General features: G+C 47.3%; 1 protein-coding gene across 5 annotated transcripts; it reads right to left on the reverse strand.

Annotated features, from left to right (window-relative positions):
• Positions 1-9151: 9151 nt before the first annotated feature.
• Positions 9152-23920, reverse strand: Wfdc3 (WAP four-disulfide core domain 3). 5 transcript variants are annotated; one of them, XM_006500193.3, is made up of 5 exons: positions 23759-23920; positions 20955-21037; positions 12106-12237; positions 9934-10119; positions 9228-9414 (listed from the first exon to the last, which is right to left on the reverse strand). In XM_006500193.3, exons 2-5 carry the CDS (start codon positions 21010-21012, stop codon positions 9398-9400), a joined length of 393 nt encoding a protein of 130 aa, XP_006500256.1. In that variant the 5' UTR covers positions 21013-21037; positions 23759-23920; the 3' UTR covers positions 9228-9397. The 5 variants fall into 5 exon arrangements, with proteins under 5 accessions (NP_082237.1, XP_006500256.1, XP_006500255.1 ...); XM_006500192.3 differs by having other exon boundaries at positions 20955-21041; XM_006500194.4 differs by having other exon boundaries at positions 20955-21041; positions 23316-23800.
• Positions 23921-23937: the final 17 nt, after the last annotated feature.

Here is a 23937-nt window from a genome sequence, read left to right on the forward strand (position 1 = left end):
AGAACATAACTGGGTACGTGGTCAGCATGGCCCTCCTGTGAGTCAAATTGCTTTTCTGTGTCAATGACTGGCAGGCATATTACAGCAGCAATATGGAATAGCTATGAAACAAAATGGCAACCGCTATGCTGGAGTGGGGCGGGCCTCAACACTCTATAGCCAAGGTTAGCAAAGGGACTTGTATCCTTTCTGCCTCCACCTCCCAAGTGCCATTATTACAAGCATGTGTTACACCACACCCAGTGTGTGCCTGTGCATGCTAGACCAGCACTGTGCCAACCAACTAAGCCATGTGCCGAGCCTCTTGCTTTGATTTTGAATTTCAGTGAAAAAAAAAAAACAGAAGAAACAGAGGAGAGAGAGGAGATCAGTTGCTCTGTATGTCCTGCCTCTGCTTGAAAAGCCTCTTTGAAGGAAAATAGTAAAACACAGAGAATACTAAAGTTAAAAGTGGAAAGATGCAACCTGCAATATGGCCTCAGTAGAACAGAAGAATTTAATTCTGTACGATTGAAAGTACTATGTATCAAGAAATATCAATAATAACTTATTCGTAATCCAAAAATTATTGCAGAAAGAATGTAGGTTTTGTTGTCTAATGTGCCAATTGACTTCACTGAAATGTGATAGAAGTCTTTGAACCGTTTGGTAAAGATCTTAGCAAACCAGGGTGTGGTGGTTTGAGTGAGAATTATCCCCATAAGTGCTGGTCTGCACGGGGGGGGGGGGGGGGCTACCCACGGAGATCTCAGGTGAAGGGGAAAGTGCACGAACGGGTGGGGGAAGTGCTGCTGTGGGAGCGGAGCCAGTGGAGAGCTGGCTGGCTCCTGAAGTGCAGGGGAGTTTTTGGTGGCAAGCCTCTCTTCCCAGGCAGTGTTACAGCTCTTGTGACAGATGCTCTCAGATGATGGAGTCATTCTCACACACACCTTTATTTCTTCTGGATAGGATCTTATAAACTGTTTGGGTTGGGGTCGGACAGCAGGCGCTTTCTATTGGCTTGGTCTGAGATGTTAGAAACGCCTCATCTGCCCCGGGCGGTGGTGGCGCACGCCTTTAATCTTGGGAGGCAGAGACAGATGGATTTCTGAGTTCGAGGCCAGCCTGGTCTACAAAGTGAGTTCCAGGACAGCCAGGGCTATACAGAGAAACCCTGTCTCGATGAGAAAGAAAGGGGCAGAGAAAGCCCTGCCCCTATGTGACTGAAGGCCACAATTTTCTCTATGGGGGCGGGGGGGGGGCTGTGACTGTGTGACAGGGACCTGGTTTCAGGAGCAGGTGAAGCTCTTACCATTGTCTCTTCTGGGTCCCCAGGGCTACAAGCACTGCTTGACCTTACCAGACTTCTTCTCATGGTCCACCAGCCCACACATAAGCTCACGTGTCTGAATGCTCCGCCCCCAGTTGGTGGGAGTGTTTGGGCAGGATTAGGAGGTGTGGCTTTGTTGGAGGAGGTGTGCTGCTGGGGGTGGGCTTTGGTGTTCCCCATTTAGCCTGCTCTCTCTGCCCAGTGCTTGTGATCAGACATGAGCTCTCAGCTGCTGCTCAAGGGCCCTGTATGCTGCCCGGTGCCATGCTCCCCACCATGATGACAACAAACTCTAACTGTCTAGAACCATGTGCTCACAAATTAAATCCTGTCTTTTACAAGTATTTGGTCATGGTAATAGGAAAGTAACTAAGACCCGGGACAGGCAGTAGCCACAGAGTTGCAGGTTCTTGTTAAATATAAACAGTTAAATGGGAGGCTGGAGAGATGGCTCAGTGGTTAAGAGCACTGGCTGCTCTTCAAGAGGTCCTGAGTTCAAATCCCAGCAACCACATGGTAGCTCACAACCATCTGTAATGAGGATCCGATGCCCTCTTCTGGTGTGTCTGAAGAGAGCAACAGTATACCCATATACATGAAATAAACAAAAGAAAATAACAATTACATTTGTAAGGAGTAAAATCCCTTTACAGTTAAAACGCAGGACCAGCTATGACAATGTCAAATGACAAAAGTCTATGAGAGAACACCTCATGCCCCTAGGTTTGCTACCCAGGCCAAAATTTGCAGATATGCTATTGTGGTTTGAAAATAGTTTGCATGACCACAAAGGCCTCTCATGCTGAAGTTTTACCCCCATTAAGACAAACTTGAAAGTTCATTTGACTACAGTGCTTAAGCTCTCGGAAGGTGAATAGGATTTGGAGAAGAGCAGAGTTCCCTTCATCAAATTCTTGTGCTTTTGTAAGGAAAGGGAATAAAGCAGGCACAGGGTCGCACACTTTTAGTGTCAGCACTCAGGAGGCAGAGACAAGTGAATCTCTTAGTTTGAAGCCAGCCTGGTCTACAGAGTGAATTGCAAGACAGCCAGGGCTGCACAGAGAAACTCTTGTCTTAAAGAAAGAAAGAAAGAAAGAAAGAAAGAAAGAAAGAAAGAAAGAAAGAAAGAAAGAAAGAAAGAAAGGAAGAAATTTAGCCAGGAGGTGGTGCCTTCTAATCTGAGCCCTTAAGAGGCAGGGGCAGGCAGATCTCTGAGTTCAAGCCCAGCCTGGTCTCCAAAATGAATTCCAGGACAACTAGGGCTACACAGAGAAACCCTGTGTCGAAAGAGTACAAGAAGAAGAAGAAAAGGGAATGACCAGACATACAAACGCAAGTGCATGCTTTGTCCCTTGCTGATGTTTGATGACACATCAGCACTCTACCAGCAAAACAACCGGAAGATGTGGCCCCTTGATCATAAACGTCAAGAACCAAGAGCCACAGTAAACTTGTTCCAGGTGTGTGACTGCAGCAGTGACAGATGCACTAATCCCTGACATGGACACTTCTAGTTTCTCTGGAAGCTAGTTATGCCAAATGATGTTTTCCTGAAGCAGACACAGGTGAAAGGATGTTTGCATATAGCAGACAGGTGAAAGGACGCTTGATGAAGGAGTATAAATGCGACCCCACGGACAGTGAGAGAGGAGCACTGAGCATCGGTTTGGTTTTTTTTTTTTTTTTTTTTTTACCTTGCTATTCTTCCCTACAACTGCCATTGAGAGAAGCTCTCTCAAGAACTGCTCGTGAGGTTCCTTCCGCCGTTTGGTGCTTCCATGGCCTCACCTCGGGCTGGTTAGCAAACCTAACAGTGCCTTCAGGATTGAACTGTAGCTGCTGTAGCTGCTGGTTCGCGGATGGTGTCTGCCTGCCTAGAGGACTGGTCTGCAGCTGCTATAGGACTGGGCTGCTGCCAAAGATCAAGCTCACCCCCAAGGAACTATTGCTGAACAGGTTCACCTACCCTAGATCCTAACAACTTTTCTCTTCCACTGCCTCTGCTGGGTGACAGGCTAGAGGAGAGGTTGAACCCTTATTAAAAGTAGGTTGCAAATAAATTATGCCTATAAATCCCCACTCAAGTCTAGACGGACATTCACTAGCATGTTGATGACAGATGTCTGTGGTTAAAAGGTCCCCTTTGAATTTTTGCATCTTGATTGTCCCTTCAATAACCACGTGTCCTTTTTCAAAAACTGAAGAGGAGAAAGAAAGAGAAAACAAAGAGTCACGATCCTAAACATAAAAAGCTATGAAGTTACAAGAAAACTAAGGAAAGGAAAGCAACGGAAAGACAAGCTGAGGAACAATGTTTACTGACAAGCAGGCGCTGGCGCAAGTGCCAAGGCAGAGCTGGCAGACGGAGAGCACCGACGAGAGAGCCTGGCAGGATTGGTGGAGCCTCCAACGAGCTCCCTGCCCTCCTCACCTTCCCTCATAGGGAGAAAAAATGTTTTTCTGTTCTTGATCTCAACAATTTGACCCTGTATGCTTTGTATAAGAAGCACTGAAACGTGAATAACATTCCCCAGATAAATATTCCCCATCTGAAGAAACATGTCACATCACGAAAAGAGAGAATGTGACCTGCTGTCATCATTCACTGGGTGTGGGTCAGTTGGAAAACTCTGGCCACAGTGAGCTTTGCCTTTAGGTATATACTGTGGCCTTTAATGGACTAGGTTTCTGCTGCCCCCTGGTGGCTCAGAGACAGAAGCACCCAGCAAAGAGTTTCTCTACACAAACCCTGTCCCCAGGGGCTTCTTCACTCTTGAGTTCATCAACCTGCATGAAGCTGGTCTGTCTACACTATTCCCTCCATAACAGATCTTGACTCAACTCAATAGCAACTCCCCGCCCTCCTCACCCTACACCCCACTTACTATTGATGGCATGCCCTAAGGGATAAAAGAATGAGACTCAGCACAGCAGAGAGACAAGAGCTCGTGCCCCCTTGGTGTTGCTGGGAGAGGGACACAGAGGACTCAGATGGTCAAGGAAAGGGGTACAGGGCATGGGTCATTCGCAGCCCCCACAGGGGAGGTCAGAAGCTGAGGATGGGAGCCAGGGTGGCTTTTCAGTCTGGTCAAAGGTTAATTTGAGGTACAAAGTCTGGAAGCAGCAAGTAGTATTGGGATTCATAGGGACTGCATAATTCAGGCTGAAAGGAACTTGCACCTCGAGGAAGGAGAGCTTTGCATGGGTTTTGTGGTTTAGGGCACAGCAGGAGAGAGAACAGCCTAGAACGTACACCAAGACCTGACATTTAACTCTGTGTGTGTGTGTGTGTGTGTGCGTGCTTGTCTGTCTCTGTCTGTCTCTGTCTGTCTCTCTCTCCCACTCTCTCTCACCCTGTGTTTCCCTCCATGTGTGAGTGTCTATGCCTTTCTCTGTCTCTATCTCCTTCTCTCTTTATGTCTGTGTGTGTGTGTGTGTGTGTGTGTGTGTGCATATTTCTCTATAGATATGTCTGTCTCTCCCTTCCCCGTGTGAGTGTGCCCACCCATGTGTGTGCATCTATGCCTGCCTCTGTCTCTCTCTGTGTATTTCTCTATGGGTCTGTGTGTGTGTGTGTGTGTGTCTCCCATTTCATCCTTCCTCCATCCCTCCCTCCTCCCATGCTATTGCTACAGGCATAGGCTGTACAGGGTGGCCCCCACCTGATGGAAGGAAAGCCTGGCTCACAGGTCCCAACTGCCAGTCCCATTCTCACCTGGCAGAAAATCACCTTACAGGCTCTGAGGGCTCCTAGGGACAGACAGCATCAACTGCTCCCATGGAAGTCTTTATCACACTGATTTTTTAATTATGTACATAAAACTACTCAAGAAGCCATGCACTGGAGACCTCGGGAGACAAGAGTCTCTTGAGCCCATGAGTTCAAGGCCAGTCTGAGCAACACAAGCAACACTCCAAACAATAAACAATAAAATTTAAGTAAACAATAAAATGATAAACAAAATAGTGGTCAGCAGCCCAGCAGCCTCCTATCGGCTCCTCCCAGAGTCCTGGGCCTGCCACTACACAGCTTGTGGTACAGTTGGGCTACCTGTCAGCAGATCAGGCAAGTCCAACACATCTACTTAAAAAAAAATGAGTGTTCTAGACCCACTAATATCCAGCATCACACTTAGCATTTTTTTATATTTATTACGCTGTGGGTGTGTGTATGTGGATATGCATGCCACAATGTACATGTAAAATGGTCAGACAACAATTTGCCCAAGTAGATTCTTTCCTCCTGTCGTGTGAGTCTTGGGGATCACACTTGGGCCATCAGACCTGAGGACGAGCACCTTTACCCATTGAGCCATCTCAGCAGCCCATACCTAGCAACTTGAATCCTGATTTAATTGCATGAGCCCCTGAGCCCGTGCAGCATCTGCATTTCCTAGCTAGCCAGACAGCATTCTTTCCTTCTCCGCCGGCAGAAGCTTGGCTTTTCTGTCTCTCATCCCAGGTACGAAGCATAACCAATCTAAAACCATTCCCTCTGCAGATATCTGCTTTCCAGGCCCTGCTGTGACAACTTCTCAGGAAGCTGTCACAGGAAGAGGGTCCTGTGAGTTGGAGATGTCCCTCCATTGCCATCATACATGGCTTCTTCCTGCTGTGCCAACTAGAGTCCCAGTTGACCCTACTCTACCTGAGAAGCAATGCGCAGGCAACACAAGACAAAACTGAGGCTTTGAGGCGCTACCTCTCGCTCTGTCTTTTTTGACCAAAGCTCCTGGCTTGTTGAATGTTTTGTTGCTTACAGTCCAAAATTTTTCAATTGATGTACTAAAAAATTCCATTCATTCTTTTATTGATTCATAGATGTATTGAGAGCTATGAAGGGGAGCTGTTTAAGAAACTAGAATTCAGAGGCTGGTGAGATGGCCCAGCGGTTAAGAGCACTGGTTGCTCTTCCAGAGGTCCTGAGTTCAACTCCAAGCAACCACATGGTGGCTCACAAGCATCTATAAGGGGATCTGATCTGGCATGCAGATGTATATGCAGTAGAGCACTCACACATGAAATAAATAAAATTTTAAAAAAGAAACCAGAATTCTACTGCTAAGAATCTGTCCCATTTCCTTGGGGAAAATTATAGACCAAGATATATACATATAAAATGTGGGGTAAGGTGTGTGTGTGTGTATGGGGGGATGTGGGTGTGTATGGGTGTTGGGGGGATGTGGAGTAGGGTGCTGTGGAGGTAGGGTATAAAAGGGTATCAAGGTCCAACCATGAGATGACTGATCAAATAAATTAGACATTGCGTGGTGGTCTAGTAAAAAGTTATATGTGACACCGGAAACAATCTTAGAGTAGATCTAGCCATCTTGGAAGTGGTGAAACACTTCCTGATTTGTTGGGTGGATGATAAGGGGAAAGAATCAGAAACCATGCCCAAGTTCCATCCTCAGTCGAGCTGTGCAGTGGGAACACACCTTGAGTATAACCAACGAAAAGCCAAGCAGGAGAGGGTGGTGCACACCGAGCAGGAGAGGGTGATGTACACCGAGCAGGAGAGGGTGGTGCACACCGAGCAGGAGAGGGTGGTGCACACCTGTAATCCCAGCACTCAGGAAGCAGGCATAAGATCAGGAAGGAGTTCAAGGCCAGCCTCGGCTGCATGGAAATTTGAGGCTAAATCTAGGCTATGTGAAACTTCAAAAGTCAAAAAAGGCCGGGCGTGGTGGCGCACGCCTTTAATCCCAGCACTCAGGAGGCAGAGGCAGGCGGATTTCTGAGTTCTAGGCCAGCCTGGTCTACAAAGTGAGCTCCAGGACAGCCAGTTCTACAGTTCTCTGTAGAAACCCTGTCTCAAAAAAAAAAAAAAAAAAAAAGTCAAAAAAGCAAACAGAAAACAATCTTGTAAGAAAGATGGCTGTCATGCCTGTAACCCTAGCCTAGGAAGCAGAGGCAGGGGATCTCTAAGTTTGAGGACAACTTTGGCTACACAGAGAAACCTGTCTAAAAAAAAAAGTTTTAAAAGGAAGGAAGAAAAAGAAACAAAGAGAAAGAAGGAAGGAAGGAAGGAAGGAAGGAAGGAAGGAAGGAAGGAAGGAAGGAAGGAAGGAAAGGGAAGGGAAGGGAAGGGAAGGGAAGGGAAGGAAGGAAGGAAGGGAAGGAAGGGAAGGAAGGAAGGGAAGGAAGGGAAGGAAGGGAAGGAAGGGAAGGAAGGGAAGGAAGGAAGGAAGGAAGGAAGGAAGGAAGGGAAGGAAGGACGTGTAAGACAATTGATGTAAGACAATGACATTTTTACTCTCTGGCAGAAGACAGAAGAGGAAAGTGGAAAGGCTTTCTAGAGTGTGTGGTGACTAGTGGGCACAGGCAGGGGATGAGTACAAGCCTAATGGCTTGAGTTCAATCCCAGCACCCACACAGTGGAAAGACAGAAACAATTCCTCAAAGTTGTCATTTGAAAGCTACATGTGGGATAGCATTTGAAATGTATATAAAGAAAATATCTAATAAAAAATGTATTAAAAAAAAAACAGAGACACTGAAACTTATAGAGGAGAAAGTAGGGAAGAGCTTTGAAGATATGGGCACAGCAGGAAGATTCCTAAACAGAACACCAATGGCTTGTGCTATAAGATCGAGAATCTACAAATGGGATCTCATAAAACTGCAAAGCTTCCCTAAGGCAAAAGACACTGTCAATAAGACAAAAAAGACAAAGTTTGGAGCAGAGTCTGAAGGAATGACCATCCAGAGACTGCCTCACTTGGGGATCCATCCCATAAACCACCACCAAACCCAGACTCTAGGCAGATGCCAACAAGAGCTAGCTGACAAGAGCCTGATATAGCTGTCTCCTGGGAGGCTCTGCCAGTGCCTGGCAAATATAGAAGTGGATGCTCACAGTCATGCAGTGGACAAAGCACAAGGTCCCCAATGAAGGAGCTAGAGAAAGTACCCAGGGAGCTGAAGGGGACTGACTGAAGCCCCATAGGAGGAACATCAATATGAACTAACCAGTACCCCCAGAGCTCCTTGGAACTCTACCACCAATCAAAGAAAACACAAGGTGGAACTTGTGACTCTAGCTGTGTATGTAGCAGAGGATGGCCTAGTCGGTCATCAATGGGAGGAGAGGCCCTTGATCCTGTGAAGGCTCTATGCCCCAGTATAGGGGAATGCCAGGACCAGGAATGGGAGTGGGTGGGTTGGGGAGTAGGGGGAGTGGGGAGGGGATAGGGGATTTTCGGAGGGAAAACTAGGAAATGGGATAACATTTGAAATGTAAATAAATAAAATATCTAAAAAAAAACAAAAAACAACAAAAAAAAAAGCTACATGCACACTGTGAACACATAACTTACATGCACCCACCCACACACACATTATTATTTTTAACATTTAAAAGAAAAAAAAACTTACCTTGTTATTCACCAAACAAGTCTGGATGTATTACTTCCAAGATGACTAAACTCATCCAAGACTGCCTAAGGTTTTTTATTTTATTTTATTTTATTTTATATACATTGGTGATTTGGCTGCATGTACGCCTGTGTGAGGGGGTGTCAGGTCCCCTGTAACAGGAGTCACAGACAGTCGTGAGCTGCCATGTGGGTGCTGGGAATTGAAACCAGGTCTTCTAGAAGAACAGCCAGTGCTGCGCTTAACCACTGAACCATCTCTTTTTTTTTTTTTTTTTTTTTTTGAACCATCTCTTCAGTCCCAACTGCCAAAGGTTTTAACATATAACGCTTTTCCTACTTCTCCAGACAATGGCTAGCTAGTTTATTTAACTAGTCCTCTTATGTTGGTCATTAACACTCTCCCTTATATATGTTGCATTTTTTAAAAAAGAACGTGCCATCTTTATTTAGTCCATAGATTTCACACTGCCAAATCCATGCACAGGAAGACTCACTGGGTCTCCTGCCTCAGTGATGCCTACACAGTACAGACAAGAGGGTCCATGCCAGCATTTTATTGGGAAAGAGAAGCGCCCAGCACCAGGGCAGTTCCATGCTACATGCAAGTAGCAGTAGATACGAGGAAAAGGCCTGATACTCCAGGGAGTGTCACAAGCCCCAGGATGTCACCCCTTCCTGGCTTCCTGGAGCTCCAAGCAAATCGGGTCAGCTAGGGCGCTTGAGCCTCTGTAAGGAGAAGAAACTGAAGGTCAGGTCACAGCTGTGCCTTGCTGGCTCCAGCTACCCAGCTGTTTCCCTTTGACCCTGGGGAGCCTTGATGTGCATCACTCTTAAAAACTTTAAATGGTTCTGGGCCTCCTAACTGGTTCTAACGACTCTTGTCATTTAGAAGTTAGCCTCATATCTGTTACCAAATTGAAACAGATCTGTTCTGTTTTCTTGCCCTGCCCCCAGTCCTCATGGCCCAAACAAATCAGATATCTTCTCACCCTCTGTGGCTTGTGCTACCGTCATTATCTGTCACATCTGCCTAGGCTATAGGGCCTGGATCAAATCCCATCTCTCCCAGAAAGACCTCCCCACAGAGAGCCGCACCCACTGTAAACACTGTAATCCCACAGAGTCCATTTGAGGGTGTGCTCTGTGTCTTGGGATCTTTCTAACAACACTCTTTATGGTAGCTAAGCCTTCCCACACAGCAGTGAAGCCTGTTAACTTCATACCTGGTCAAAGGGCAATACTCACCCAGTTTAGAATTAAAGCCATCAGTCAGGTTGGAGTCTTTGAGCTGTTGGAGGGGCTGGAGTCCTGGGATGCAGAAGCGGCCGCAGCCTGACTTACAGCACCTTTCCCCGGATTGACAGTTCTCATCCATCATGCACTGGACAATACACAGGCCTACCAGGATTCTGGGACATTGACCATCCCGCCCTGTGGTGAAGACCAGGACAGGGAAAGGCACAGGGAGTTGGATCCTCTCTTCCCAAGTTCTCACCTACAACTTAGATGTGTGTGTGTGTGTGTGTGTGTGTGTTGTATATATGGTATGTGTATGCATGTTGTATATATGGTATATGTGTAATGTGTGATGTGGTATTTATGTGTGTATGTGAGTAGTGTATAGTATATGTATAGGGTGTATGTGGTGCATGCATGTGTGTGCATGTGTGTGTGTGTGTGTGTGTGCATGCTTGTCATGGAATCATTTCTCAATGGTACAAGATTGGCACAGGCTCAGGAGGGACAGTCCCTTAATGTGCCAGTCCTATCATTCCCCAGATCAGCAAGATACAGCACAATACTCATTCAATGTTGGGCAACAGCAGCCACAACTCCCAGTCAGCCATAGGTCTGCCATGCATATAACTGATACTCCACAGTGGGCTTTATGTGTTGCAAAGCTGGCAGATTTAAAGAAGTGGATTGAGAGTTGTGACAGCTAGTTTTATGTCAACTTGACCCAAGCTAAAGTCATTTGAAAGGAGGGAACCTTAATTAAGAAACTGCCTCCCATAAGATCTGGCTGTGGGACATTTTCCTAATTAGTAATTGATGAGGGAGGACCCAGCTCATTCTTGGTGGTCCCATCCCTGGGCTGGTGGTCCTGGATTCTATAAGAAAACAGGCTGAGCAAGGTATGGCAGTGCACACCTTTAATCCCAAAACTCTAGAGGCAGAGACAACAGATATCTGTGGGTTAGAGGCTATCCTGGTCTACAAATCAAGTTCCAGGACAGCCAGGGTAGTTACACTGAAAAGCCCTGTCTCAAAAGTCAAACAAACAAAAAAGAGGAGGGGAGAAGCCATGGGGAGCAAGCCAGTAAGCAGTATCCCTCTATGGCCTCTGCATCAGCTCCTGCTTCCAGGTTCCCACCTTGTTGGGTCCCTGCCCTGACTTCCTTCAGGGGTGGCCCAAGGAAACCCTTTCCTCCCCAATTTGGTTTTGGCCATGGTGTTTCATCACAGCAATACCTTCCTAGGGCAAGAGTATTAAAGGTACTTCCAGCTTACAAGACCTGCCATTTGCAGTGGACCTGTTATAATCACGATGCATTGGTAATTCCTCAGTTCTCTTCCCTACCAGGGAAGAGAATGCACACAAGGACAAATTCCCATTGCATGGGAATGTAAACAGACTAAGGGGCTAGAAACTGCTCAGCTGGTGGAGTGTTTGCCCAAGATCTATGAAGCCCTGGGTTCAGTCCCTAGGAGTGTATAAACTGGGGGCGGGGGGGAGATATGCCTGGAATCCTGCACTCAAGAAGTAGAAGCAGGAAGACCAGAAGTTCAAGGTCATCTTGAGCTGCATAGGAAGATCAGTCAGGCCAGTGTGTGAGACTCTGCCCCCCTCAAAAAAAAAAAAAAAAAAGACTGAGGGGGGTGTCATGGGAGGAAGACAGAAAAGGAGAGGGAAAGTAAGTGTGTGTGTGTGTGTGTGTGTGTGTGTGTGTGTGTGTATGTGTAAGACATCTGAGGCCAAGAATAGTTATTTGAGACCTACAGAGCCAGCACATGGGAGACTAAGTCAGGATTATGAGTAGACCAGCCTGGGCTTATAAAATGAGACCCTACGTCAAAACAAAGAAAGATCCGAGAAACCAGTGATCCTGGGCAACTTCTTTCCTGGACAGAGGAAAGCAGCTCAGAGCACTGGGATTATTTACACCCCAGTCACAAAGCAAACCCACAGCAGAGCTCAGACCAGAACCTTCGGCACCACACCTCCCTCTGCTAGCTCTTTTCATGCCAACAGTGACCCTTTGTCCCTAGAAGGAAGGAATGCATTCAGTTGGAAGCCAGGGCATGGTAAAGATGGCAGCTGGCTCTCCCAGGAAGGTGTCCTGAGAAAGCTCCTCCAAACTGACGGGGACCCAGGGGGGGGGCACTTTTGACTCTCCTCCCACAGAACCAACATACCTCCCTCGATGTCTCCGCGGCAGGCATGGCCACACCCTGTGCTGCAGCATTTGTGCCCCTGGGGACAGGATTCGTCTCCGGTACACAGCTCCTGACATGGAAGAGGGTCAGCCGGACATTCACCTCTCAATGCTGCCATAGAATGAAAACGTTAAAACTCAGATGTGCTTAAGCCAGGAACATAAAATCCATTTTCAGTGGATGTTAATATAGGTTAATATGCAGGACACACTAATAGCCCACGTTCCTTCTGCTCCCCTGGTTTTGGCATTTGCATCAGCTCTGTAGCAAACATGAATTACACACCTTATGTTCACTCTCCTTTCTTCCGAACTGTGACAGGCCGACAGTATTTGTCCCTAACCTACTATATCTCCTGGGATTTGTGCTCTGGTTAAGTCCCTTTCCACAATGACCTGGGCTCCATCCTGTGAGTTAGACGGTCAAGACGGTCGTGTGCTGAGATGCCACTTGGGCCATTGCCAGGGGACATGGAAGGAGAATACCACCCGAGGGGGCTGAAGAAAGGCTCAGTTTGTAAAGTACCTGCCATGCTTTATGGACAATAGTCCCCAGTGTCCATGCAAAGGGATGGGTGTGGTGGCTGCAGCGGTATCATGGTGGAGACAGGCAGACACCTCGAGCTCAGTGGCCAGTCAGCCTAGCCTGATCAGCAAGCCCCCGAGTCCCAGTGTGCACATACATACAAACACTCAGAAATACACAAATTGATAAACTAATTAGAATAAATAAAGAACCACCAACCCAGACATTCCAGCTCTCATGAGCTCCCAGCTGTATGCACGGATGACCTCAGCCATAGCACATCAGGAGATAAACTATCCAGTAGAGCCTGGACCACCCACAGCTGGGGTGAGGAATGAGCTATCGTCTTAGGCCACTGTATCTGGAGACAGTTGGCTATACTGGAAATGAGACTCCTTCATAAAGCCCCAGCCCAGATGATTCGCATCCTCCATTCTCTCCTGTAACTAGAGCAGCAACAAGCTAAGCTGCTAATGGGAGAACGTGGGTGCCATGATATAGACCCACTGCACTTCTTTCTTTCAAAGACACTCGTGCTGTGCAGATGCAAGGTGGCCTTCTTTGAAGTAGAAAGTCACTAGCATGAGGACAAAGTCAGGGACTGCCAGGGTGAGAAAGAGGTGCTACTCTTCCATTGAGCAGCCATGACAGCTTTGACACCCACCTCAGAATTGTTGTAAAGTTAAGACAGTGAGTCGCTATTGTGTTTATGTTCTGTTGTCCACAGCCAAACACATTCTAGATGTGCCTCTTCATCACTGTTGTGACAATGACAAACCCAGAAAAAAGAATGGGGCCCACCCAGAACTACAGAGCTAGCTAGCAGCTAAGCAGAATTATATTCTCTAATATCCCATCCTTAAAAGATACAGGCAACTTGGCCTCAGGAACAGGCACGCCCAAAGACGACTGCATGTGAGCCAAACTCACACACCATGACTCATTTCAGTTTATTTCCAGTTCTTTAAATACAGAGAGGGGTGATGGGCAATGAAAAGTTACAAAGAAAACCAAAACATGTCTGTCGCGTCAAAAGCAACAGGTATGCACGACTGAACTCAGCCATGATGGAGAAGGCACAGGTTGGACCCCAAAGCTGAACCACAGTAGTCCTGTGTCCTGAGAGTCTCTGAACAGGTATACTGCACTATGATGTCACTCCAAAACCATGTGCCCTGGATTTTTTAATTTGGAAAATGTCGTCACGAGAACTACCTCCTGTATCTCCACACCTACTCACTGTCTACTTGGCAAACACTGCAATGCACTTGGCCAAAAAAATAAAAAGATTTTATAGTTGAGAGAGCTGGACATGGAAATCACCCAGAGAGTTGAACAATGGGCCTAGAAAGAGGGCCACCATATTTGCCAGGTGTCGCCATTTCAATGAGTCTGGTGGGACAAAGGCCAGGGCCCTCTGCTCCTCTGCTCTCTTCACCGAAACAATAGCACCTCTACTCTCTCCCAGGCCAGCTTCCATTAGAAATAAGGAACGGAGCCCTTGGGAGGCAGGCTAGGGCCGAGGGTAGAGCATAACCCTTTGTCCATCGCTCACACTGCCTTCCTTTCAGACTCAGACCCGTGTCAAGTAATTCCTTTCAGCTCAGACACCTAAACGTGATGGGACGTCACCACCTCTAAGACTATGACTCTCATTCTCTTTTATGTATTTATGTTCATTGCTGTTTTGCCTGCATGTATATGTCTGTGTACAGGTGTCATATCCCTGGAAATGTTGCCATGTGGGTGCTGGGAATTGAACCTGGAACCTCTGGAAGAGCAGTGTTCTTAACTGCTGAGCCATATCTCATTCTTAAGTTAGACAGTGCTTATAGTCCTTCACAATCTCCTGAAACCTGCCCCCAGGGACCTTGTAAAAGCACGGTCCCTGCAATGCCTTTGGACAGGATGCTCTGCCCTTGATGTCTTGGTTCTGCTGGCCTAGGTGAACTCATCCCAGTAAGCTCATAGCCTATCACATTGCCAGGACAAGAAACAGGACTGGGGATGGCCACCCCCACCCTCTGTCTGCGCCTCTCCCAACACCCCACCAATCACCTAGAAGCAGGGAAGCTGCAGTCAGGACTGACGACCTTGACCTAGCTCTCACCTAGTCTGACATGATGACTGCTCACCTGGTCATCTACACACGCTGACATCCATTCTTCCCACACCAGAACAGCCTTTTCAGAATTAAAACATGAATAGGCTTCGCCCTCATTTAAACTCACCTCAATGACTTTTTTTTTGGGGGGGGGGCTTTCTGAGACAAGGTCTCATTTTCCCAGACTACTTTAAACTCACCATAGAGCTGAGAATGGCCTTGAACTCTTGATCCTTCTGCCTTCCCAATGCTAGGATTGCACTTCCACCATGCTTGGCTTAGCTACTTCTTTTATACATGATTTAAAACTTGTACTTATAGTGTGTGAGTGATCTATGTGTCCGTGGGTGCATGAATACCACAGTGTGCTTGTCTGCCCAGCAGACAACCTCTGGAAGTCAGTCCTCCTTCCACCACGAGGCTGAACTCAGAGTCTCAGGTTCGAGTGGCAAGCCCTATACCTGATAGGCCATCTCACTGGCTCCAATGTTTCCTTCTGCACTTAGAATAAAATCTGGAAAAGAAGCTGGAAGCTGCCCCAAATCTGAGGCCTGCCACCTCCCCCACCACAGCTGAACCACCCTCTTTGTCTCCAATCACTTTCTTAGGGACACAGCTCTCCCCTCCCTCATAGCCTCTGCCTTTGCAGCTCTCTCTTCACAACACTCCACCAAAGGTGTGGACCTTGCTCACCACAGATACCCACATTCCAGGTAGGGCTGACTCTCCTTACATAGTTGTAAGAGAATGATTGACAGGTAAGTAGGTGGGTCAAATGCAAATGAGTAGAGCAGGAAACAGACCAGAGCAGTCCTGGGCTGTAGGAAGGTCCTGAGCATTACCTGGCAGATTGAATGCAGACTCTTCAAACACATTTCTTCCAAACTACATCATCATTCTATGAAGATGACAAAGAGGAGATTCAAAGAGATGAACACACTTGCCCAGGCCCATAGAGCAAACAGACAGCAGATTCACCACAGGCTCATGTTCAGACCAGAACTTATCCCTGAGAGTACATTCCAGTGTCTCCCTGTGCCCCAGGTAACCTGACTTACACTCCACCTTTGTCAAACAGACCAGCTCTGCTAAGGTATACCTCTTGTGACGTCAAAGGTTAGGAAAAGCTCAGGACGGAGAGTTTCCTGGGGACCAGTCTCATTAAGTGCACCCCTTCTCTACAGCAGGAGCTATAGCTGCTGAAGACGCAGGTAAATACTAACTTCACAAACTGGCAGGGTCCTGCTCAGCCTGCAGGCTCTCAGGGGTCTGGAGATTGCTTCTAGTCTGACTGACTGCCCTCAAAGGAAAAGGAAGTCCTGTCTCTAATGGCCAAAGGCCAAAGAAGCTCACAAAGACAGCACACCTGGGAACCAGCCTTACCCTCAATCCCCACAATTCAGATTTCAGCTTCAGACACTGAGAAGGTTGTAGGAGGCCCCCTGCAAGCTACCAATGATTTCCAGATGTGGTCCCAGGGCTGGGCACAGAGTCCTGGAAAGACTACAGTGTTCTAGACTCTCTTATGGTTAGTCTGTCCAAGAAAGCTAAGCCAGATACAAATCACCCCACAGTCAAAACCTCTCACTCAGAATTGTTCCCGTCTAAAGGAACTGCAGGGACAAAAATGGAGAAGAGCCTGAGAGAAAGGAGGTCCAGTGACGGTCCCAACTTGGGATTCATCTCAAGGGGAAGCTCAAAGGCCTGACAATATTTCTGAGGCTATGGTGCGCTTACAGACAGGAGCCTAGCATGGCTACCCTCCGAAAGGCCCAACAAGCAGCTGACTGAGACAGATGCAGATACTTACAGCCAACCAATGGACTGAAGCCAGAGACCCCTGTGATCGAATTAGGGGAAAGCTAGAAGAAGCTGAGGAGGAGGATGACCCCATAGGAAGAGCAGCAGTCTCAACTAACCTGGACCCCTGAGATCTCTCAAACACTGAGCCACCAACCAGACAGCATACACTGGCTGGTACGAGACCCCTGACGCATATACAGCAGAGGACTGCCTGGCCTGGGCTCAGTGAGAAAAGTAACCCTTGAGAGACTTGAGGCCCCATGGAGTGGCAGAGGACTGGGAGGTTGGGGACATCCTCTTGGAGATGGAGGAGGAGGAATGGGATGAGGAACTGTTGGGGGGCAGACTAGGAGGGGATAATGACTAAAAATAAGTAAAATAAAGATAATTTTAAAAATAATAAAAATAAATATTTTTTTAATTCTAAAAGAACAGGAAAATAAAGACAGATGACAACCAACTTTTTTTTTCAAGGCAGGGTTTCTCCATGCAGCCCTGGCTGTCTTGGAACTCACTCTGTAGACCAGGCTGCCTTCGAACTCAAAGAGATCCACTTGCCTCTGCCTCCTGAGGCATCTGCCACGACCACACGGCAATATCACCAGCTTCTTATAACTTCTAGTGTTAATGGTAAAAGAATCATGGCCCAGAACAGAGAGCTTTTTCTCCATTCCCACTGCCATCTCCCTAGTGTCAACGGTCTCTGCCTTCCACCAGCATTGTCCTCCTGTCTGTCTCTAACCATTCGCATGCCTCATCCTCTGAAGACCTCTACATGGGGTTCTTTCTCTCTCTTTGATATCCAACCACACCTACCTCCCAGCTAGTTTTAACTTCTTTCAGTTTTAGCTTAAATGTCACAATCTTGGACATACTCCCTTTAACCACCCTACACAATATGAGAACCCATTATTCTCTAGGCACCCTTTAATGGTCCTGGGATGTCCTTATCAGTTTGAAATCGTGTATTTATTCGAATGCTTTGTCCAGCACAGTGTACCCAGAACTTATTGCTGGATGTAGCAAATAGTAAATATCCAATAGATGTTTGTAGAAAAAAAAGATAAATGTTAGTATAGGATTAATGAGGTCATGATGACCCTGTGCAGGGGAGAATAGATCTCTTTCCAAAGCCTAACATTGCCAGAATAAAAGAAAATTTGCCTCAACTATTAACAAGAGACTGGCCTGTGTGTAGAGAGTGGAAAGTTTCTGAAGCAGATGAATAGGGGAATGTGTGCTATCTTCTGAAGACATCAAGATTCTATTCTGCTGCCTGTTTGTGGGTTCTTGGGGTAGATTTTAGCAGAGAATATCTCAACTGACCAAGGGGATCGGGAATTAGTCAGCAACTTCCTAATCCACCTCCACATAAGGATGTGTGGCATTGCCTCTTGGCATCCTGCTGTGCTTGGCTGGGACTAATCCAACGAGTGCTTGTGACTTGGGCGTTCTGTATATCTCTGTTCAGTTCTCAGAATACATCTGGCATTTATATTGTTTCTCAAAGCAAACGAAAACCAATCGTCAGGAAATGGCTGGTGCCTTGGCACCAGACAGTGTGCACGTTTGACCCTGCTCATGGAGTGGGAAGAGGTTCTGTGTGGAGAGGGAGACCACAGGTCTCCTGCGGCAGCCACATGTGCAGCACTTCTCTGCACTGCTCACACCTCAGCTGCGGTGCACATGTTAGAACAGCATGGTCTCTGATCAACTTGGGGACGGCCTCTGTTCCTCCCTGGTTCAAGGAGCTGGAGAGGCTCAGCAGGTAAGGGTATTTATTGTTCCCACAGTGGGCCAGGGTTCAGTCCCCAAATCATCTGTAACTCCAGTTCTAGGGGAATCTGACACCCTCTTCTGGCTTACGAGGGTACCCACATAGCTATGGCGCACACACACATACAGAGAAAAATAATAAAACCGTTTAAAGGCATAAGTTAGGGAGATAATTCAGTCAGTAAGGTGCTTCCTGAACAAGCAGGGAGAGCTGAGCCTGAGGACCTGCGTTTCAATCTCTGGCACCCACATTAAAAACAAACAACAACAACAACAAAAAACTAACAGGTGGTAGTGGCCCACTGGCCTTTAGTCCCAGCACTTGGGAGTCAGAGGCAGGAGAATCTCTGAGTTCCAGGCCAGCCTGGTCTACAGAGTGAGTTCCAGGACAACCAGGGCTACACAGAGAAACTGTCTTGAAAAACAAAACAAGAAGTTTATTTAAAAACAAAAAACATGGGGGCAAGTGAGATGACTCAGCAGGTAAGAGCACTGACTGCTCTTCCAAAGGTCCTGAGTTCAAATCCCAGCAACCACATGTTGTCTCACAACCACCCGTAATGGAATCTGACGCCCTCTTGTGGTGCATCTGAAGACAGCTACAGTGTACTTATAATAATAAAAAAATTAAAATCTTAAAAAAACAAACAAACAAACAGACCAGTGAGATAAAGCTACTTACCGAAGCCTGAAGACCTGAATGTGACCTTCAAGTCTCACATAGTTAAAGGAAGGAACCAATTCCCACAAGTTGTCGTCTGATCTACAAATGCGTGCCCTAGCTGGTGCACATAGGCAAAATAAGTAAATAAAGTCTTTAATTTTTTTAAAGAGGCAGGTTCAGGGTAGAGAAGTTGAGATCAGTTACCCTTCAGAATGAGCTGTTGGGAGGGAACACCCAGGACCGTGGAGGCCATGATCAGGCCTTGGGCAGTGGGAGAGGGAGAGATTTAGAGGGAAGACAGCTGTGGTGAACAATGTGTGAGAGGTGGGGGAAGGGAGGGCTCTTCAGAGAAATCTCTTAGTTTTATAACTGTTCAGAGGGAGCGGGAGCCTGGCCATAACGCAAGGCCTGTTTCAGGGTAGGCATCAGAGTCTTTAGGAAGCTAAGGAAGAACACTGGTTTGCAAGTCCTTGCTTGCTGTATCAGAAAGAGGCAGAGACCAGAGCCCCAGGGGAGACAGGGCCGGGTTTCTGAGAATGAGAAAGGTAGCTGGAGGCGCTGTGATCTAACACCTAGAATCCTAGTACTTTGGAAAGGGGAGGCAGGAGGACTGCAGGTTTAAGACTATCCTGGGCTACGAAGCAAGACCCTGACTTTCGAAGACGGGGAGGGGAAACCAAGCATGATGGTACACACCTGCAATCCCAGCGCTCAGGAGGCAGACGCAGAAGGATCATGAGTATGGGGTCAGCATGGACTCACAGTGAGGTCCTGAGGCAACCATGTGGCGCTCAGAGGACAGTTCTCTCTCTCCACCTTTGCGTGGCTTCTGGGGGTGGAACCCAGGTCTTCAGGTTTTTGATCAGGTAGGCAAGCACCTTCGCCTGCTGAGTGTCTCACCCACCCACCTTCCCAGGCTACAAGCATACTACAGTCCACAGCAAACAATATGGGCCATCAATGACAAGACAAAGAGTTGGGAAAAGGAATGGTTAGAGACCTCAGAGGGAGAAAGAGGCAACCCACACAGCCAGGGGTCTGGAGATGATCTAGCAGCTGAAAAACTCTCTGGTTCTCTCCATCTGAGAGATGGGGCCAAGGAACCCACTGGGATCCTGCCCATCATGACTATGTACCCTTAGGGAGGTCTGCTTAGCAGGCTCTACCACAGCCTGTACACTTCTGCCCAGCAGGACATGACCTACTGCTCTGGCACAAATCTTTGCATGGGTCCTGATCAGTAGGACACTGTTCTTCTTTAGCTGAAAGAGATTTCTTAGAAATTCAGATAATTGGGTAGGCCTCAAAAAAATGGGAATTGGAGGCTGAAGAAATGACTCAGCTGTTAACATCAAAACTATTTGATGTTCTTCCAGAGAACACAAATGTGGTGCCCAGCACCAATCTCTGGCATCTCACAACCATCTGTAGCCCCAGCTCAAGGGGACCCCACTCCCTCTTCTGGCCTCTGAACACACACACACACACACACACACACACACACACACACACACACACACACACTATACACAGAGAGAGACATATACATGAACAAATCTTTAAAAAAAAAACAATTAGGGAATGAGAGTCAACTGTACTCAAGGAACTCAGTATCTCCATGCATCCCTATGTAGACTATCTCTGCAACCTCCATCTCTTCCTGCCACACAGATACCAGCACACTACTACCACTACCACTACTAAAAGACAAATAAACCATGCGTGCTGCAGAGAAAGACAGACAGAGAAAAGGGGACTATTGCATGGTCCTGCCCTAGAAGATAACTTGTAAGTCTTAGTTCCTTGTTGCAAGACAACTGGTCCTCACTTTCCACCCAGTTTTTCCTACAGAGACGATCAGCTCCACAAATGAGGAACTTTAGAGGGGAGTTCTCCACTCCCCTGGTTAACTTTTCTATTAGTTTTTAGCCAAGGACCCCCCCAATGATAGCTCACCGTGCTCTCCTGCAGCTACCCAAGATGCCAGGAACCCAAGAGCAAGAAGTGCCTTCATGAGGAAGAGGTGTCTTAACGTCCTGCTGGCTATGAGAGTCAGGAGCTCAGTTCAGGGGAGAGGTAGCAGCAGAAGGAAGGACTAAGTAGCTCCTGTCAATCTAATCCCAGTGGTTTCTCTGAAGCAATTATCCCCTAAGAACAGCTTCTCCTGACAATGAGAACAGTGATTGGCTGCTGGCGTGTGGGAAATTTCCTGGCACTACCAAAGAGCACATGTGATGGGAGGGACCAAATGCTGCCGTGGGATATACCTAACACTCTTAGTCAAGTGATGAGGTCCCGTGGGAAGCTAGAAAAATGGAGAGGTAGCCTCTGGGTTAAAGGTCAAAGAGAGACCAAAAGGGCTTTGGAAGGACTCAGTTGCAGTCAAAATGACAGAGGGTGAACCAGACCAGTGGTTCTTGCTGGGTCCACACTGGGATTCTGAGAGAAAGGACCAGAGATAAGAAAAATAAACAGTCCAAAGCTGGGGGTGTGAAGGGTCAATGGCCGATGACTCAAGCCAGCAAGTTTATTAATGTCACCACTCTTTACATAGCCTCGGATGGAGAAGCAGAATACAAACCAGTAGGTTACAGGTAGTTACAGCAGAATTACAGGGAGCACTAGCTCCTCTTTTGCAAGGTATATTCTGGTACAGTAAGCAAAGCATTTCATGTCTCAAGGTCTGGAACATTTAACCACAGCTTACGTGGAAACCTGGCCTCAGCCCCCCAGAGCCCTGGCGCCAGTCCATTGCTGGCTTTGCCAAGAATGACCCTGATGGGAACAAAAGCTCAGTGTTCCTTGTTCCGTCCATGGGCTGGAGAGGGGCCTCTGCACCTAGTCCTCGACAGGGAGGAACTGGAAAGACAACTTAAGAAGAAAATAGCCGAGCTAATGATGTAACTTAAGCCTGACACCATGTCCAACTCCGGGAAGAGGAGCATCGGAGTGTTTCAGCATCAATATGAGAAAACAAAAGGGTTGCAGCTTGGTCCCTGTGGACCACATATGCCACTCTTAGACAAAATGAAAGATAGTCATCAAAATTAGAGAGGGCAGCTGCGATGACTCGGTCTTTCATGTCTCCTCTGTCACCTTCTCCCCTGCTTCTTTTTATTTGTATAGCACATGTCCTCCATTGGCTGTGATATCTAATAGTGTCCAGTGACACCGCTGAGCCCAGTAAGGTTAAGGGCAGAGTACAGGTAAAAACGTAACAACAAAAGACTATCTTCATATATCCAAAGCCAGGCATGGTAGTGTCTGCTTGCCATTCCAGTCTTGGGAAGGCAGAGAGAGACAGGTAGATTACACTGTCAGCTTGGGCCTAAATTGAAGCTCAGCCTAGAGCTACAGAGGAGGGTCTTGCCTAAGGGAAAACAAAAACAAAAAAGCCACCATTGTTTAAAGCAAGGAAGTGCCTTGTTAAAAGGTGGATGTTGGGGCTAGAAAGATGGCCCAGCAGTCATGGAGCATGTGTTGCTCTTGTAGAGGACCAGGGTTCAGTTCCCAGCACCCACAGGGAAATTTACAATTATCCATAACTTTATTTCCAAAGGATCCAATACCCTATTCTGACCTCTGCGGATACCAGGTACATAAATGATGTACATACATACATGCATACCAGCAAAACACTCATACACATAAGTAAACCTAAAAAAATAAAAGTGGACGTTGGAACATGGAACAAAACTGGCATTGTTGATTATCTAATATGTGTTTTATATGCAGTATTTTAATACATACAATAATATTTCAGAGGAAAAAGTCCTTAAGTGACGGTTGCTGGAAATTACTATTATATTAGAATAATTTAAGGAGTTACTTATACCAAAGTTTTAAGTGCTTTGCATAAAATAATCCAGCCCTAGTATCAACCATATGACGACTCTGGGGTCAATTTCCAACACGACATAAACCAAACGTGGACTGTGGCATGCCTGTGAACCGGCATTGTGGAGGTGGAGGCAGATCCTTAGTTACATGGTCCAGGCTGGAATACTTGAAACTGTGGACGAATGACCGTGCAATTAGTATGCAGGAGAATAGCGGTAAGCGATCCAGTCCCACAGCCAATGTTCTTAGCCTTTGGCTTTGAGACAGCTCTACACCACAGCTACTTCCTTCCTCGGTGTTGGGGTTATGTTATCACACCAGGCCCTATCCAACGTTAACGATCATATCACATCAGGTTGGAATCTAGATCTTTCCTAACACAAAATTCATATACGTTACACTACCTGCTTCTTGTGACCCGAGAAGAGTTATTTTATCACCCGTAACTGAATCCGAATTCTTTCACAGACAGCTTACCTCTCTGAGGTAGTGCTAAGAGGAGCTCTGGAGAACGCCACAGTTGTTAAACCTTTCATCCCCTACCTATCCCAGAATCAACCATCTAGGGGAGAGAAGGCCAGCTCTCTGCAACAGGACTAGTTCACAAGCCAAAACCCAACTTTCATTCTGATGCCTTTCGACACAAGCGGCAGCCCGCAAAGGCTAGTAGTATGGTGTTTAGGTGTTTGGGTATTTAGGGTGGCACCAACAACCCCTTCTTTTGTTGGCTTTCCCGGTTCCTGAGTCAGACTACTCCAATTCGGGGGAGGCTGTGCTAAGATTTCAGATGTTCCTGCGGTTTTCAAAGATTGAACTTCGGGCTGCCCTCATCCGAAGCCCCGTGCTCCCCCGCTGAAGTGTATGCTCTGCTGCCCTCACACCGCCCTCGTCCCTTGACTGAATGGCCCCCGAACACCCACACTCGGTCCCCAGCCGTTGTCTCCCAGGGGTCTGGAAGCCTCAACGTCGTCCCCGACACCAAAGACGAGGTGGCTCCTAGGCGGCAGTTCGGTTCCCATAGCAACCCCACGGCGCACGCGCGTCGCGCTTCCGGCCGGGTGGCTCGGGCGCTCCCGTGACGTCACGGCGCCGCTTTCCG

This window comes from Mus musculus, chromosome 2 (assembly GCF_000001635.26).
Source record: "Mus musculus strain C57BL/6J chromosome 2, GRCm38.p6 C57BL/6J".
Taxonomy (NCBI): domain Eukaryota; kingdom Metazoa; phylum Chordata; class Mammalia; order Rodentia; family Muridae; genus Mus; species Mus musculus.

What these genes read in the sequence shown, in the direction of transcription:
- Wfdc3 (NM_027961.1), bottom strand. Translation starts at nt 21,012, where the DNA reads ATGAAGGCACTTCTTGCTCTTGGGTTCCTGGCATCTTGGGTAGCTGCA. An exon ending in GGTAGCTGCAGGAGAGCACG is followed by an intron (nt 12,238 to 20,954) that starts GTGAGCTATCAT and finishes ATTCTATGGCAG; the next exon opens with CATTGAGAGGTGAATGTCCG. An exon ending in CCGCGGAGACATCGAGGGAG is followed by an intron (nt 10,120 to 12,105) that starts GTATGTTGGTTC and finishes TCTTCACCACAG; the next exon opens with GGCGGGATGGTCAATGTCCC.